Below are 16,775 nucleotides of genomic sequence, written 5' to 3'. Positions count from 1 at the left end.
GAAATAATACCTGGTAGTCAGAATTTTTTAGTCTTCTTTTAATGAAAGAATAAGTTATATTAGCCTGTGTGCTGCAGTGTGCTGCAAATTCTTCTGGTTCTTTCCAGCCAAAATAAACAGAGGGTAGATTTAATAATGAAGAAAGAATTAATGAGGTGAGATTGTCCCCAAAATAGGCAAATGCTGATAGCAAAAATGGTAAAAATCAAGAATTTCGAAGAAAACATCATTTAGAAAGTAAAGCAAAAAACAGATGGAAAAATGCAATCCCAACTAAAATTAAATTGAGTGCTATGAGATTACCAGTGCCTTTCTGGTGGGAAGATGACAATTATACAGGTTGTGGCTAAGAAACAAACCCAGAGAATCTGATCGCCACTGATTTTGAAGATATAAAACAGGGAGAGGACAGCTATGTGGCTGTTTTTTTTCCCCTGACACAAAATACTCCAGCTTTTATTAATTAGCATCATGCATCTTAGAAGAGACAAAAGATGAGGTAGCAGAGCTGGGAGAGCTCCCTGAATAAACACACAGAACAGAGCAGACGGGCCTCAGGAAGCCATGTGAGCAGATGGAGGCAGCATCTTCTGGGAGTGGGCCTGGACCCAGGGTTGCTCCAGGATCTGGGCCAAGGGCAGCCTCCCAGAAGGTTAGTATTTGAGCTGCTTGAAAATCAAGTCCTGGCTTCAGAAGGCATTGATGGGGGAAAACTCACATCTACCTTTAGTATGCATTTGGAGGTTTCAGTGAGTGAGGTGCTTTCGAAGGGTGGATTTCCCACCAGCAGTTCATAGTAGAGCATTCCAATGTACCACAGATCCACCATCTTATTGTATGTTTTCCCCTCCATTGTTTCTGCAGTCATGGAGTTGTCTGCTCAGGCTGTCTCCACATCTGAAACTTCTCTTCATGCTTTAATCTACTACAATCTGGTTTTCACCCTCTGTTCCACACCAGCTACTCTTGTCAAGAACATGCACCTTCGAGGGATGTAACGTACAACATGATAAATACAATCAATACTGCTGTATGTTATATATGAAAGTTGTTAAGAGAGTAAATCCTAAGAGTTCTCATTTCAAGAAAAAAATGTTTTTTCTATTTATTAAATTTTGTTTCTATATGAGATGGTGGATATTCACTAAACTTATTGTGTTAATCACTTCATGAGGTATGTAAGTCAAACAATTATGCTGTACTCCTTAAACTTATACAGTGCTGTATATCAATGTTATTTCAATAAAACTGGAAGAAAAAATAAACTTCTGGGAAAAAAAATTTTAAAAGACCTATAATCTGAGAACTATAAAACATTGATGAAGGAAATTGAAGATGATTCAAAGAAATGGAAAGATATCCCATGCTCTTGGATTGGAAGAATTAACATTGTTAAAATGGCCATACTACCCAAAGCAATCTACACATTTAATTCAATCCCTATCAAATTACCCATGACATTTTCCACAGAACTAGAACACATAATCTTGAAATTTACATGGCACAACAAAAGACCCAAAATTGCCACAGCAATCCTAAGGAAAAAGAACAAAGCTGGAGGAATCAGGCTCCCTGACTTCCAACAATACTACAAAGCTACAGTAATCAAAACAGCATGGCATTGGCACAAAAAACAGACCTATAGATCAATGGAACAGAATAGAGAGCCAAGAAATAAACCCATACACCTATGGTCAATTAATCTTCAACAGAGGAGGCAAGAATATACAATGGAGAAAAGACAGTCCCTTCAGCAAGTGGTGTTGGGAAAGCTGTACTGCCTCATGTAAATCAATAAAGTTAGAACACTTCCTCACACTATATACAAAAATAAACTCAAAATTGTTTAAAGACCTAAATGTAAGACCAGATACTATAAAACTCCTAGAAGAGAACACAGGCAAAACATTTTCTGACATAAATTGTAGCAATAATTTCTTATATCAGTCTCCCAAGGCAAAAGAAATAAAAGCAAAAATAAACAAATGTAACCTCATCAAACTTAAAAGTTTTTGCACAGCAAAGGAAACCATAAAATAAACCAGAAAAGACTACATGCACCCCAATGTTCATAGCAATACTATTTACAATAGCCAAGACATGCAAACAACCTAAGTGTCCGTCAACAGATGAATGGATAAAGAAGATGTGGTGTACATATACAATGGAATATTACTTAGCCATAAAAAAAGAATGAAATAATGTCATTTGCAGCAACATGGATGGACCTAGAGATTATCATACTGAGTGAAGTAAGTCAGACTGAGAAAGACAAATATATGGTATCACTTATATGTGGAATCTGAAAAATAATACAAATGAATCTAATATATACAAAACAGAAATAGACTCACAAACATAGAAAACAAACTTATGGTTACCAAAGGGGAAACTTGGGGGGGAGGGATCAATTAGGAGTATGGGATTAACAGATACACACCATTATATATAAAATAAACAACAAGGATTTACTGTATAGCACAGGGAACTATATTCAATATCTTATAATAACCTATAATGGAAAAGAATCTAAAAAAAAATATGTATAGCTGAATCATTTTTCTGTACAGAATTGTGAATCAACTATACTTCAATTTAAACAAATTTTAAAAAATAAAATAAAGTGTATTATACTGAAAAAAAAAAGAAAGAAAAGAAAAAAAGAGAGTACCCTCTTCTGTGTTCCAAATTCAGTGACATTTCTGTGTCCACATCTTACTCGACTTTGATCTCTCAATGGCATTGACTTGGTCCTTATTCTTTCACCCCTCAAACCTTCTCTTCTTTTGTTCCCTTCAGATGTTTCTCTCCTGGTTCTCCTCCTACTCACACTGACTGGTCCCTTCTCTGCAGGCTTTTCCTCTTCAATTCAACCTTTACTAGGGGTTCCTCAGGGATAGGTCCTGGATGCCTTCTCTTCTCTATTTACACTCTTTCCCTAGACAGTCTCATTCATTTTCTTTGCTTTAAATACCATGTAATGCTAATGATTTCCAGAGGAGAATTGTTTATACCTCCCAAGAAGTCTTTCTTAATTCTGGTCTTACATCCAATTTTCTGCTTAACATTTCTATTCAAATGTCTCAAAACTGTCTTGAACTTAATATGTCCAAAATAGAACTCTTAATCTCCTGACGCTCCCTCCTAGTCTTTCCCATCTAACTAATGGCAAACCATAATCCCAACTGCCCAAGTCAGAAAATTAGAGTTTATTATTATTATTTTTAATTTTTTATTTATTTTATTTTATTTTTTATTTTTGGCTGTGTTGGGTCTCCGTTGCTGTGCATGGGCTTTCTCTAGTTGCGGTGAGCCAGGGCTACTCTTCGTTGCGGTGTGCGGGCTTCTCATTGTCGTGGCTTCTCTAGTTGCAGAGCACGGGCTCTAGGTGCGTGGGCTTCAGTAGTTGTGGCACGTGGGCGCAGTAGTTGTGGCTTGCAGGCTCTAGAGCTCAGGCTCAGTAGTTGTGGCGCATGGGCTTAGTTGCTCCGCGTCATGTGGGATCTTCCTGGACCAGGGTTCGAACACGTGTCCCCTGCATTGACAGGCAGATTCTTAACCACTGTGCCACCAGGGAAGCCCCAGGGTTTCTTAATGATTCCTTTTTTTTCTCTCCATCCTACATCCAATCTTCAACCAAGTCTTGAGACTTCTTCCATCCCCTCTCCCAATATATCTTGAATCCATCCACTTCTTTTTCCTACTGCCACCACCTCAGTCCAGGTCACCATTTTTTTTCTCCTGGACAATCACAACAGCTTCCTAACTAGTAACCCTACTTCTATCTTTTGATACCTCCAAACTTATTTACTCATAGTAGTGATAGTTTTAAAGTATAAATCAAATAATTTCATTCCTGACTAAATAACCAATAACCTTCCACTGTGCTGAAAATAAAACCCAAATTCCTCATTTTTTTTTTTTTTTTTTTTGGCTGTTAGGCAAAGGAAATCTTCTGAACAGATTCAGGATCTCTATAGAAATTCCAGGGCCATCAAAAACCAAGAGAAGTGGCATATTTTAGCAGAAAGAAGCAATTAAGGAATTCTATTCAAGTCTTGAAGAGTTGAGTGCCAGGCCAACCTTAGGCACAAATGTGAACCAGATATTTGTCTTCAGTGTTCCTAGCCTTCTCCTTTTCAACCATTCAGTTCCTTCCTTGGTGTAACTCTAACAGAATCAGGAAAAAACAAAAAGCAAATATAACTGTAAGTTTAAGTTTACTAACTTTTTGCTTTTTAAACTTATTTCTAATTATTAGATGATAGACTTTATTTATTACCAAAGAAGTTTCAGACATCATTGAGGGGGATTAGAAAGAAGGGCAGAGGATTTAAAAAGTCCTTTCTGGGAGGCTCAAAATCACAACTCATGACCTATCAGCTCTTCTGACTTTAAGGCTGATTCAGTTAGTAGGGCTATTTAAAGATTTTTCTAGTTCATGCTGAGAAGCTACACAGAGGTATCTTGTCTCTTCTTGTTTCTGTGTGTTGTGAAACTCATTTCCCTTGGAAAGTTTTTTACTCTGTGATCGTTTGCACTTTGAAAGACCAGATTCTTTTTTTTTTTAAATTGAGATATAATTGACATATAACATTATATTAGTTTCAGGTGTGCAACAGCCAAATTCCCTATTCTAACCTGCAAGGTAGGCACAGTATCTGAGTATGTCTCCAGTGTTGCCTATCTCTCTAATGTAGTCTTAGGCCATCTCCCTTTTGCTTAATCAGCCTCAGCCTCTGATTTTTATTCTTTGCACTCACCAAGCTCTTTTCTGCCTTAGGTTTTTACATATGCTGTTCCCGCTCCTTAGAAAGCAATTCCTCTACATTTTGCATATCCGATTCCTCCATGTTCCTTAGATACTAATATAAAATCACTTCTTCAGAGAGATCTCCATTGATTATCCTGTTATATCTTTTTCCTACCTCAATTTTATCCTTATTTTTCTTTAAAAACTTTAAAAGACAAACACACAGATGCTGCTTATTAGGTGTTAAATACTATTCTATTCACAACAATCTCATTAGTAGATTAAATTATTATCCCTTCTTTAAGGATGAGGCATCTGGTGGTCCAGTGGGTAAGACTCCACACTCCCAATGCAGGGGGCCCAGGTTCAATCCCTGGTCCCTGGTTGGGGAACTAGATCCCGCATGCATGCTGCAACTAAGAGTCTGCATGCTGCAACTAAGAAGCCCACATGCTGCAACTAAAAAAAAAAAAAAAAATGCTGCATGCTGCAATTAAGACCCAGTGCAGCAAAAAATAAATAAATTAAAAAAAAAAAAAAAAAGGATGAGGCAATTGAGGCACACACAACTAATAAGTGGCAAATTGACCCAAGCAGACTAAGCTTGTGCTCTTAACCACTATGCTGTATCCTGCCTGTCAATGTCACAATTTGGAATTATTGTATTAATTTGTCTTTTTTGTTGTTGCTGTCTGTTTTTTATTCATGTTATTGTCTGTCCCTCCCAGAACATAAGCTGCATGAGTCAGGGACCCTTGAGCACTGACAACTTATTGGTCATTGATTTCACAACGCCTACTGTTGTACCTAGGACATAGCAGGTACTTAATAAACATTGGTTTAATGAATGAATGAGAGCAGGAGAAAGCAATATTCATGCTGACAAAGTTGGTGAAAAGTTGGTTTGAGGTACTAGACCACAACAATACAATTTTTCCCTAAATATTTGTTAGAATGTTGCATAAATGATTGGAGGCTGCTAGGATAAATATGAGGGAACCCTGCTCCTAGGAATGATTTAAGAAATTATTTTCTAGATACTTGTCATTGATTTATATACACATATATATGTATGTGTGTATATATGATATGTATGACATATATAGGAAGAGAGAAGTATAACTGTGCAGTACTGGAAGAGTATGATGGATAAGGAAATGTTTACTTTTTTTTAAGTTTAATATGAACATAGAAAGGATCCAAGTTGTAATAAACAAAATCTTAAAGTATTAAAATAGTGTACATGTCTGAATGAAGTCAGGCTGAATATATTAACAAAAATATATCAATCAGAAAAATGGGGCAGGATGGAGCATAGGGGATGGGTGGCAATGGAAACTCAGAAAAAGAAAAGTCACAGAAGAAAACTCCATTCTTAGTTCTATCCAAAGGAAGGGGAGACACAAGCAATCTACTCCAAGTGTTATGACCCCTTTGAAGGGCGGTGCTTATACTTTGTGGAGTGAGGGACCTCCAGGGCATCCTGGGAAGAAGACAGTTTAGCTAACTGCAATTACAGGCTTCTCTTTCTCTTCAGCAGTTCATGGTCATTCATCATTGTGACAGAGAATGGGCACTATAGGAGCACACAGGGGTGGGGAGGGGCTTCTCAACTGCAATGAGAGCAAGGCTGCACAGGTGGAATGGAATTCATGGTGGTCCAAAGTTTCAAGTGTTTTCTTTCTTCCTTTCCCCCTTTCCCTTCCCTTCCCTTCTCTCTCTCTCTTTTTTTTGATCAATCAATCACAAGAGAATATTTTGTTGTAATTGTGAGCATGTGGAAGGAATCTTTTTTTGTCTGTTTTCAGAGACAGTGAAAATCACATCCAGAGAACCTATTAGTCAAGGCTTTGTAAGGACACTGTCATTTGCTCTTCCACACCATCAACCATTGCTTTTTTTTTTTTTTTTCCTTTACCCTGGACACAACGATGGGAGAGTCCTGCATTCTAACTCAGAAAGAGCATGTGTGTGTGTGTTTGAACACCTCTTGGCCACTGAGAAACAGCTCTGTGACAAGTGCCACCAGGAGACAGGGAAGGGACTGGTCAGATCCTTGATCTATTGATCCCACAGCCTACTAGTTACACAGAAATAGCTCTTTTTCTGCTCCTATTGCTTCCTTTCTTCTTGGTTGTTCTCTATTCTCATCTCTTCTTCTTCATTCTTTACTCTCTTTCATTCTGACTTTGCCTTCATCTCCTTTTGTGACTCTTCATCATCACTCTTTGCATTGATTAAAGTGGTCATTTTATGAGCATATAATATGTAGTTGTTGGTTTTGTATTAGTAGTGAGTGAAGGTGAAGGCAACATAATGATTCAGGTTATGGCTGTGGAGTTACAGTTAAATTTTGGCTTCACCAGTTAAGAGTTGCCTGACTTTGGGCAAATCGCTCAACTTTCCTGTGCCTTTCTTTCACCACCTGTAAATTGAGGATAATGGTTCCTACCTCAAAGAGTTGCTGTTAGGATGGGAGAAATTGCATGTACCATACTTCGAAGAAAGCTTAGCACGTGGGCTCCAGAACTATTAGCTCTTATTATTTTAAGAATATTTATTGTAGGGTACTGTTGATACTGTATAGAAGGAATTTCATGCAGTTTTCCTTTATTGAAGAATCTGTAGAGTAGAATTACTGGGGCAAGAAATAATTGTACCCAGAGGCTTCTGGGTGCATGCATTATAGAGATCTTTTTCTGAGTAGTGATGTTGTGATAAGCTGGGCACAGAAAGCTTGGGGGAGGGCAAGCAATCTTTAGCAAAGACTGTCCTGTAATAAGGTTATTTGGAGAGAGCGTGAGGTGAACCAGGCCATATAGGGAAAGGAGGGGAGAGATGGGAAGAGGAAGGAGGCGGAAGGGGCGGAAGCGGGAGCGTTGGGCGGGGGCGTCTGGAAGGCTTTGGAAGCACAGCGTTTGGGTGCAGAAGGCCAGAGAAGGATGCCGCGAGCCCAGGGGGTGAGAAGGAGGATGCGCGGGCCCCGAGCGCGTTAGTTACTGTTTGCTTCTCTTTGAGCAAGGCGCCGATTCCAGGCAGCTTCCTGAGCTTGGGCTCACGTCGCAGTGAGAGAGCCGGGCGCCTAAGCCATTCTCCGGGGCCTCGACGCCCAGCCGGGCAAAGCCCTTGGAGGAACTCCTGCCGGCGGCGAGCCGGGCGGGCCGGGCCGGGCCAGGCCTAGCTGGGGGTCCCTGCCCGCGCGCGCGGGGCCCCTCCCCGCGCGCGTCCGGCCGACCCGGCATCGGTCCAGCGCACCCGCGGTGCCGCCCGGCGGGAGGCGCCTCCGGAGGTTTCCGTCTGGTCCCTCCCCCTCCCCCCGCGCCGACTCCGTCCGCCTCCCCGCCCCCCGTTCGGAGCCCCGGCCAGGCGCGGAGGGAGGGAGAGGGCCGACGCTGCATCATTCCGCACCCGCTGCAGCGCGGCCGGAGGGAGCAGGTGGAGCGGGCGGGCGCGGCGAGCCGGAGCGCGGGGCCCGAGGAGACTGCAGTGACGCTGCCCGGAGACATGGCGGCCGTGCGTCTCTGAATAAGCAGAATCGGAGCCCCTCGCCGCCTCCGGCCGCCGCAGCCTGGCCATGCCGCACGGCTGTTGACCGCACGCAGGGGCCGGCCCGGAGGACACATGCCGCAGCAGCTGCCGCCTCGCCCCTGATCCTCTCCCCTGCATTCTCCATGTTGCGTTTCTCGCCGGTTTCTCGGGCGCTGTAGCCGCGGCTGCCGGAGGGGCAACCAGGGCATTGCTCTGCTCGTACATCCAGCCACACGTTTCTTTTCCATTTTCATCCTTCCCTCCTTAGTTCCTTTTCCCTTCCCCCGCCTGCTTTGCATCCATCTCCCCCACCCCGTTACCCCCTCCTGCCTCCATCCACCGGGGCTATGGCCGCGGAAGAGGTATTGCAGACTGTGGACCATTATAAGACCGAGATAGAGAGGCTGACCAAGGAGCTCACGGAGACGACCCACGAGAAGATCCAGGCGGCCGAGTACGGACTGGTGGTACTGGAAGAGAAGCTGACCCTCAAACAGCAGTATGACGAGCTGGAGGCTGAGTATGACAGCCTCAGACAGGAGCTGGAGCAGCTGAAAGAGGTGAGTTGCCTGTCACCTCTTCCCTGCTCGGCCCGGTCCCCCTCCCTCAACTCCCACTCATCATTTATAAAGAAGTCGGAAAGGATGCTATTGAAAGGACTGTTTCTTCGTCTTAGAGCTCTTTGTAGATAAGAGAAGATTGAAAGAGTCCATTGTTTTACCCCCAAGAGAGGAATTGCCCAGGAAATGAATGTATAAGCTGGAATTTGAGAGGCGATGGCTGTTCAGGCTGTGCGGGAGGGAGATTCCTAAGAGTCCTCAAGCCTAAGCACTCTAAGGCGACATTCAGCTGGGTTGGAATGCATAAATCAAACTTCTCAAAACAGCTGTTATATCACGTCCAGGTTTCAGTAACAATCCCATAATCCACAAAGTCGATGAGTGGGTTTGTGTTGAGGACCCACGGTTTCAGGTTGTAGAACCTATGGTACCTCAGCCTTCTGCTGAACATAACCACTCCTTGAAGAGATTGGGAACTGTTATTAGGAGAACTCCTTGCCAATCCCGTTTGACAAAGACTTGAGCAATCTTCATTCTCCTTGTCTTTAGTTATTCTTGTCATCGGGCAGCAGGAGAAAAACAACTCTACTGCTGGGTGTTGCTGCTGCCTTGATTTCACCTCTGAGTGAGGGTGGGCCATACCCAAAGTCTTATAACATCACCCTGAACAGGGAAAATTTAATTCCCCTACAAATGGTGTGAAAGAATGGTATATATCAGATGCGTGGGTAGCTGTGCATTTCACGTAAGGCTCTTCTGTTTGAAATGACTGTATAAAACCAGAATGTCACAAATGGGCCATGTATATATAACACTTGTCCTCTTTAATCTTTTGGTATTTGGCTTCTTTTAAAGACTGGCTAATGTATTAGAAGAAAATAAGTAGTGAATATCAAAAATTTAGAAGAATATACATATTGTTGAAGGAACTCAGTCTCTTTTACCCAGTTCCTGGGGTACTATGGGTAGCATAAATGTAAATGTACACACCGCTTCTCTATGTGGCATGTCTTTATTTTTAGGTGCATATTGGCATTTAAAAATGTTATTTCTAATTTGCTATATAATGTTAATCAAACACGTTTTTATTCTTATAATGTACTCAAACAGTTTTTCAAGGGGTGTCTTGTTTGGTGTTATTATATTTAAAAAACATGATTTATGACAGATCTAATCAATTTGCCTTCTAATTTAGTACATAATATGGTAAGCATTTATAGTTTCAGGTATGTCTTATTTTTATTCTGATGCCTAGATGCCAAAAAATAAACATATGGTAAAAACCCCAACTAGAAATCTGATTTTTTGTGCGTTAGGCTGTACATTTCTAGTTCATTTTGTTGTTGTTGTTGTTTTGTTTTGTTTTACCATGTACACGTCTATTAACTACAGCTGGACTTAATGGTATTTTCCAACTTAGATTAGGTCTTAAGCTGATATGTTTAAATTCAGTGATGCTAAACCTTGTGAAGTCAGGAAGGTGATGGTAATTTTCAGAGATGTTTTGATGTTGTCTACACTTATCAACACTGCTTTACCAAGACAAGGAAGTGCAAACCCGGCAGTGTTAGCTACCACCTCCTTGATAAAGGTGGTAGACTTAATTTAATGAAATTAACTATAACTATAACTGTTAACTGGCCTTCATGCTTGATTCAAATAACCCTACAAGGGTTTTTCTGTGTCATTGTATTCATCGTGCATAGTAAACCTTAATGCAATTGTCTTTTGCCTTTACTAGACCATGAGCTCTTAAGGCAAGGAATCTGTCTTAATTTATATTGCATCCAAAGTCTTTAACACAAAGCCCAGCACATAGTGAGCATACAATAAGTATTTTATGAAAGAATAAATTTATACTGGAAGAAGATATACTTTATTAAGCATTCACTAGTCCATATTAGTTAGTGTCGGAGAAAGACTAAGAAAATTGAGAAGTATAGGAAGTGCTTAGTATGAAACACTACCTGTACTACTTTCATCAGCAGTAATAGGAAAAATGACAAAAAGTGTTTCCTAAGAATAGTGTAACAGTGTTTTCTTAATAGAGAATAATGCAAATACCAATTATAATTTTTTTCTATAAAACAGTGAGGTATATTTTGTTCTGCACAGCAGGAGGTTAATAAAAGTTTATCAGGATTATTTTTGCCAAATGATACTTGTTTACATATGTATTTTGAGTTGCATTTAGCATAAATATAATTTAATTTTATGTTCCCAATGAACTGGCTTATACAATTATATAAAAATGTATTTTAAGGTAATAAAAAAATCATTATATTGATTATTTGATAGTGAGACCTGTGATTTTGATCCTTTAAACATGGTGTGTACTTTAGTTGGGAGTATTATTTAAATGAGCTAAATCAGTCTCAGTAATGTTTCCTGTTTGAAAAGTAAATCCAAAATAATTGTGCAAACTAAGATATTGCAGTGATGATATCATATAGAAGACATTTTTGGAAAATGTGTTTTGTTAGTGCTCTGATTTTTCAAAAGGAAGTTTTGTTCGTTTGCAGGTATATATAGGAAATGATGTTCTTGCTCTATACTATAAAACCAAGTATAAAATCTTTGGTTTATTTCCAGGCTGTTTCAACAGATATGATTCATTTAAAAGTAATTGGACCAGTTTATGGGAATGTCAACAGAAAAATACTGTGCTAAGTCCAAGCTGGACGTTAGTAATTTGCAGTGTCGCGACACGGCTCAGTCTTTAAGGTCATGTTGTTTTCAAGAGTCAGCCCCCAGCAATGCTGCTGCCCCCCTTCCCAGGCTGTATACAGCTCTGACAATAATGCAGGTGAGCAGTATTGCTGAAGATGTGTAGAATCAAGATGATGAATTCATTAATTTTTTTCTAGTTATTTTCTTCCCTAAGTGTGGATTGCTCTTTGGCTTGGCCTCGTATCATTAGGGCTCTGCCCTGTGCCTACATGACTACTGTAATTCTGAAAGAACACACTTGAAAGGAAAGTACTAATGATGTGAAAAGAATGACTTCTGACATCATCATAATGTTCTCCTTTTCATTATCTTTGGGGAGCTGGACAAAGCACATGTCCACTAGAATACTTAATCACGGCTTTATGATTTCATGAATAATGCTTGCTTTTCAGTGGCCTGGGGGGCACCCATGCCCAGTTATGTTCAGGGCCTGGCTGATTGTATGTTTGGGATGTGTGTAAATCAGCACTGTGCCTGTCACCCAGGCCAAAATAGTGTTTGAAGAAGAGTCATGGCTCTACAATAATTTGAAACTTAAAAATAAACATTCATTAAAAAAAAAACAAAACCTAGAATTTAAGGTTTTTGTTTTGTTTTGTTTTTTGTTTTTTTGCTTTAAAAATGTTTTAAATTTAAAATGTAGGAAAGTTTTAAAAGATCCCCTTAGAAAGAAATGATTCAGCATTCCTGGTAACATTTTAGAAAACATGTCCATGTGACAACTTTAGAAAAGTTTTGCAGCTGGGTTACAGTGGACTGTCTACTAAGAATCTTCAACTCATTTTCTTGCTCATTTTCTCAACCTGACGCTGAGGATAGACACCAGCTGCTGAGGAAGCACTTTGTGGACACAGAGCAGCTTTTCCTGTTAGAGCCAACTTGATGCTTTTTCAGGACTATAGTTAAATCATTCAAGAAATAAACACTGAACTTACATACTTTTAGAGATTGTCACATTAGGGACCTGACAAAAGCCATTTAACTACCAGAATTCACCTTTAAACAGAACTAATTTTTTTCCTCTTATGCTTAGAAAGATTGTTAGTTTCTCTTCTCTTTGTAAATTCTAAATCATAAAATCATATGGGGAAAAAAACCCCATATTTCTTTTCTAGTCTATGAATAAACATAGAGAAAGTTAATATTGAATTTATTTATCTAAGCTAGTATTTTTATCTCTTGTTGTTTTTAAAGAAGACATGTTATACTTATCACATTTATTATCAAATTAATTAAAACATCTAAAGTATATAGACATATACTTTTGGAAAGTGTTTATAAGCAACCTCAACAAACAAACATAATCACTTTAATCATATTTTTTTTTGACCCAGTTTCTCTAACTTGTACCATTTTTCCTTTTTATTTCAACTCAAGATTTCATCCCTGGCAAAGTTATTTCTCAGATACCATTTAGCAAGATTTTATAATCTCTCATCACATTCATCATATTTGCATGAACATGTACAGCAGCTATGGTTTGAAGATTTTTTTCAGAATTTCATGCTTACAAATATTCTTCCCTATCTTCCCCATAAATACACTTGTACTTTATGGTTATTGCATTCCAAATTTGAAAATATGATAATTAACTTGCATGTTGAAATATATAGAAAAAACTTCCTTACACCTAAGATTTTACCTGTAAACATGGCTTTGAAGGAGAGAAGGGCATGAAGAGGTGCATAGTCTGACTGTGCACCTAATTCATTATGCTAGGCTTCCCTGGCTCTCCAGTGATTAAGACTCTGTGCTCGCAAATGCAGGGGACACATGTTTGATCCCTGGTTGGGGAAGATCCCGCATGCTGCATGGCATGGCCAAAAAAAAAAATACAAAAAAAAATTCATTATGCTAAAGGAGAAGTAGCAGGAGATGAAATTGGGAAAGTGGCAGTGGCCGTATTTTGTCTTGGGGATGGGGAACCATTAAAAGGAAATGAAAGGAAACAGTAACTGTGTTTGGTGCCTTACGTTTTATCTCATTTAATCTTCAAAGTAACTCAGAGGCTTATTGCCTTTTTTTACAGATAAGAAAATAGTTAAAGTAATAAAGCATTGAATTATGTGTACAGCCCCATTTAGGACTAGGCACTTTGCATGCCTTATCTGTAATTCTTATAGCAATCCTTTTACAAGGTAGATATGGCTTGCATCATACAGAAGAGAAAACTTGGTCTTAGAGAGGCTATGGGTCCTTCTCAAGGCCACAAAGCTAAGTGGTGAAACCTGGTTCAGGAAGAAGCCCACTTTCTTTGCACCTTACTACCCCGAGATGCTCAAACACCTCAGTCAACATGCAGTTTAGAAGGTCATGGTATTGGTCGTAGAGGGTGGATTGGAGCTGTGCAGGGGCAGTAGGGGTAGTGAGGGGAGGACAAACCTGAGGGCTGTTTAGGAGGTGTAGGGTGGAACGCGGTATTGGATGTGACTGGGTGTGGAATGTGAGGAAGAGAGTAGATTTGAGAATATCAGGATGGATTAGAAGGTGGTTCCATTCACAAAGGAAGGTTCTAGGGGGAAAGAGCAGTTTCAGAGGGTAAAGTTGATGCCTGAGTTATATGAGTTTTTTAAGTTCATGTTTTCTTTTTAGGGGAGGCATAAGTTGCATGATAAATTAAAATACTCAACTCTCAGTTTAATAAAACAAGTGAATAAATTGTGCAACTGGTTGTCATTTTATTCAAACCTAATTTCCAGAATATGGAATATATGAACAGTTTAATGATGTTTTCACAGTTAGTTTGATTGCATTCTTTTTTCTTTTTTTTTTTTAATTTTTATTTATTTATTTATTTATTTTTGGCTCTGTTGGGTTTTTGTTGCTGTGCGCGGGCTTTGTCTAGTTGCGGTGAGCGGGGGCTACTCTTCCTTGTGGTGCGCAGGCTTCTCATTGCGGTGGCTTCTCTTGTTGCGGAGCATGGGCTGTAGGCGTGCGGGCTTCAGTAGTTGTGGCACGCAGGCTCAGTAGTTGTGGCTCGAGGGCTCTAGAGTGCAGGCTCAGTAGTTGTGACGCACGGGCTTAGTTGCTCCGTGGCATGTGGGATCTTCCCGGACCGGGGCTTGAACCCATGTCCCCTGCATTGGCAGGCGGATTCTTAACCCTTGCGCCACCAGAGAAACCTGTTTGCATTCTGAATTAAGAGATGTATAAACTCATAAACAATGGGCAAGAAGCTGGCCTGGCACAGTGAGGAAAACCAGCCCTTGCAGACCTCTAGGGTTAGGGGTGCTGGGAGCAACAGCACTTACCCCCCGCTGACTGATACTTGAGAGTACATTAGCACTTTTACTTTTTTCTTTCTTTTTTTGGCCACAAGAGTTTGATTGCTCTTTAAAAATTACCGTTGTGTAATTATGACAATTTGTGGCAACAATCCCAGTTGGATAAAAGCATAGACAAATAAATAGTTTCCCCTTCCTCTCCTCCCAGTTCTGTCTCTATTGCTAATACTTTGGTGAGTATTCTCTTATACTTGTTTTAAATAACTTTAAACATATGAATCCATATGCAGGCTTCTTTGTTGTTCTTATTCTTTAGTTTTTATAAAAATGGACTCATGCTGTACGTATTACTCTGTAACGTGACATTTTTTATTTAATAGTATATCCTTTCAAAATGCAGATATTTCTAGGACAGGGCTGTATTTTTAAGGCACTGGCGTTTCAAGTGTGAAGCAAATGGGACTGATTAGGGAAGAAAACCAGAGAGCCTCAGGGAGTGTGGTCGGCACTGGAGACTGCGAGGGGTTGGGAGGTGGCCCAGGGTCTGCCCTCAGGATAGCTTGGGTGGCCCTGTGAGAGAGAAAACTAGTGTAGGTGTGTGTGAAGGAAACTGATGGGATTTGTTTGGTTGCCCCATGGCAGGCCTGTGATATACCAAGGGAAAAGATGGGAAGTTTTATGGGTGAGCTAGCAGCGATTTTGATTCCTTGTCTACTTGGCTGGTGTCGGACCTACGTGGACACCATAATAGGTGGCTGGTTTCCAGGGCTGGCAAGAGCTGGTCCTGCAGTGTGGCCATATCCTGTCCATGCTGGGTCTTGGGGAGAAGCCAGGATGATGCAGGCAGTTGGGCCTCATTACGTTAGCGCATCTTTGCCCTGTGACAGTTGAGTTTTTTTGTTTTTAACTTTTCATAAAAAATTGTTTTTATTATTATACTATTTTGGTTGTAATTGTAAAGATAATTTACTTTTACTGAAGACAATGAAGTACACAAAGGTATGAAGAAAATTAAAACCACCCATAATTTTTATTAGTCCAGTATTTTTAATCTGCATTGTCAACTATTTTACATTATATACCAATCAGAATTTTTTTTCTTTTTTTTTTTTTTTGCTTTAGATTGTCCATTACTTATTTTTTTTTAAACACAGCCTTCATCAGAGGCATGTCCATTACTTCTTGTTCTGTTTCATTTATTCATTCAGAAGTTTTTCTGAGTGGCTACTATGTTGACACTGTGCTGTTTGCTGAAGATAAAAGGTTGAGCAAGACAGACAAAATGGAGCTGCCTGAATGGAGCTTATGGGGAGATAGTCAGCAAGCACACACGCACGTCAGATGTGAGAAATGCCATGAGTGAAGAGATGGGGGCTGGCTGGGGAAAGCATGATCAGGAAAAGCCTCTCCCAGGAGGTGACGTTTGATTCCAGACCTGAATGGTGAGAAGGAGCCAGTCATGTGGTGATTGAGGGAAGTGATTTTTTAGGAAGAGGGACAAGTACAACTTGTCCCTCTTGTGGAACTCTGTTGGTAGTTGTTAGGGGAAATGGTGGGTGACCATGCCCTGTAAAAATAACCATTCATATAAAGAAGATGTGGTACAATGGACTACCACTCAGCCATAAAAAAGAATGAAATTTTGCTGTTTGCAACAACATGGGTGGACCTGAAGGGTATTATGCTTAGTGAAATAAGTCAGACAGAGAAAGACAGATACTGAATGTTATCATTTATATGTGGAATCTAAAAAATAAAATAAATGAATGTATCAAAACAGAAGCAGACTCACAGGTATAGAGTACAAACTAGTGGTTACTAGTGGAGAGAAAGAAGTGGGGAGGGGCCAGACAGGGATAGGGATTAAGAAGTACAAACTACTATGTATAAAAAAAAAATAAGCTACAAGAATATATTGTACAGCACAGGGAATATAGCCAATATTTTATAATAACTTTAAATGGAGTATAATCTATAAAA

The 16,775-nt window shown here is 40.0% G+C and overlaps 1 protein-coding gene across 5 annotated transcripts in view; it reads left to right on the top strand.

The window, feature by feature from the left end:
• Window positions 1-8,627: 8,627 nt before the first annotated feature.
• BICD1 (BICD cargo adaptor 1) overlaps window positions 8,628-16,775 on the top strand; it is a 187,659-nt gene continuing 179,511 nt past the window's right edge. For all 5 annotated transcript variants that reach the window (XR_009702655.1, XM_061206425.1, XM_061206428.1 and 2 more), the window contains exon 1: window positions 8,628-8,841. Coding sequence is in view for 4 of the 5 variants with exons in the window: in XM_061206425.1 (XP_061062408.1) it covers window positions 8,629-8,841 (213 nt within the window). In the remaining variant the exon portion in view is untranslated. The remainder of the gene's footprint in view (window positions 8,842-16,775) is intronic.

This window comes from Eubalaena glacialis, chromosome 11 (genome assembly GCF_028564815.1).
Source record: "Eubalaena glacialis isolate mEubGla1 chromosome 11, mEubGla1.1.hap2.+ XY, whole genome shotgun sequence".
In the NCBI taxonomy this organism is placed as follows: domain Eukaryota; kingdom Metazoa; phylum Chordata; class Mammalia; order Artiodactyla; family Balaenidae; genus Eubalaena; species Eubalaena glacialis.
Note: the sequence above shows the minus strand (reverse complement) of the source record. Positions and strands in the feature narration are given on the sequence as shown.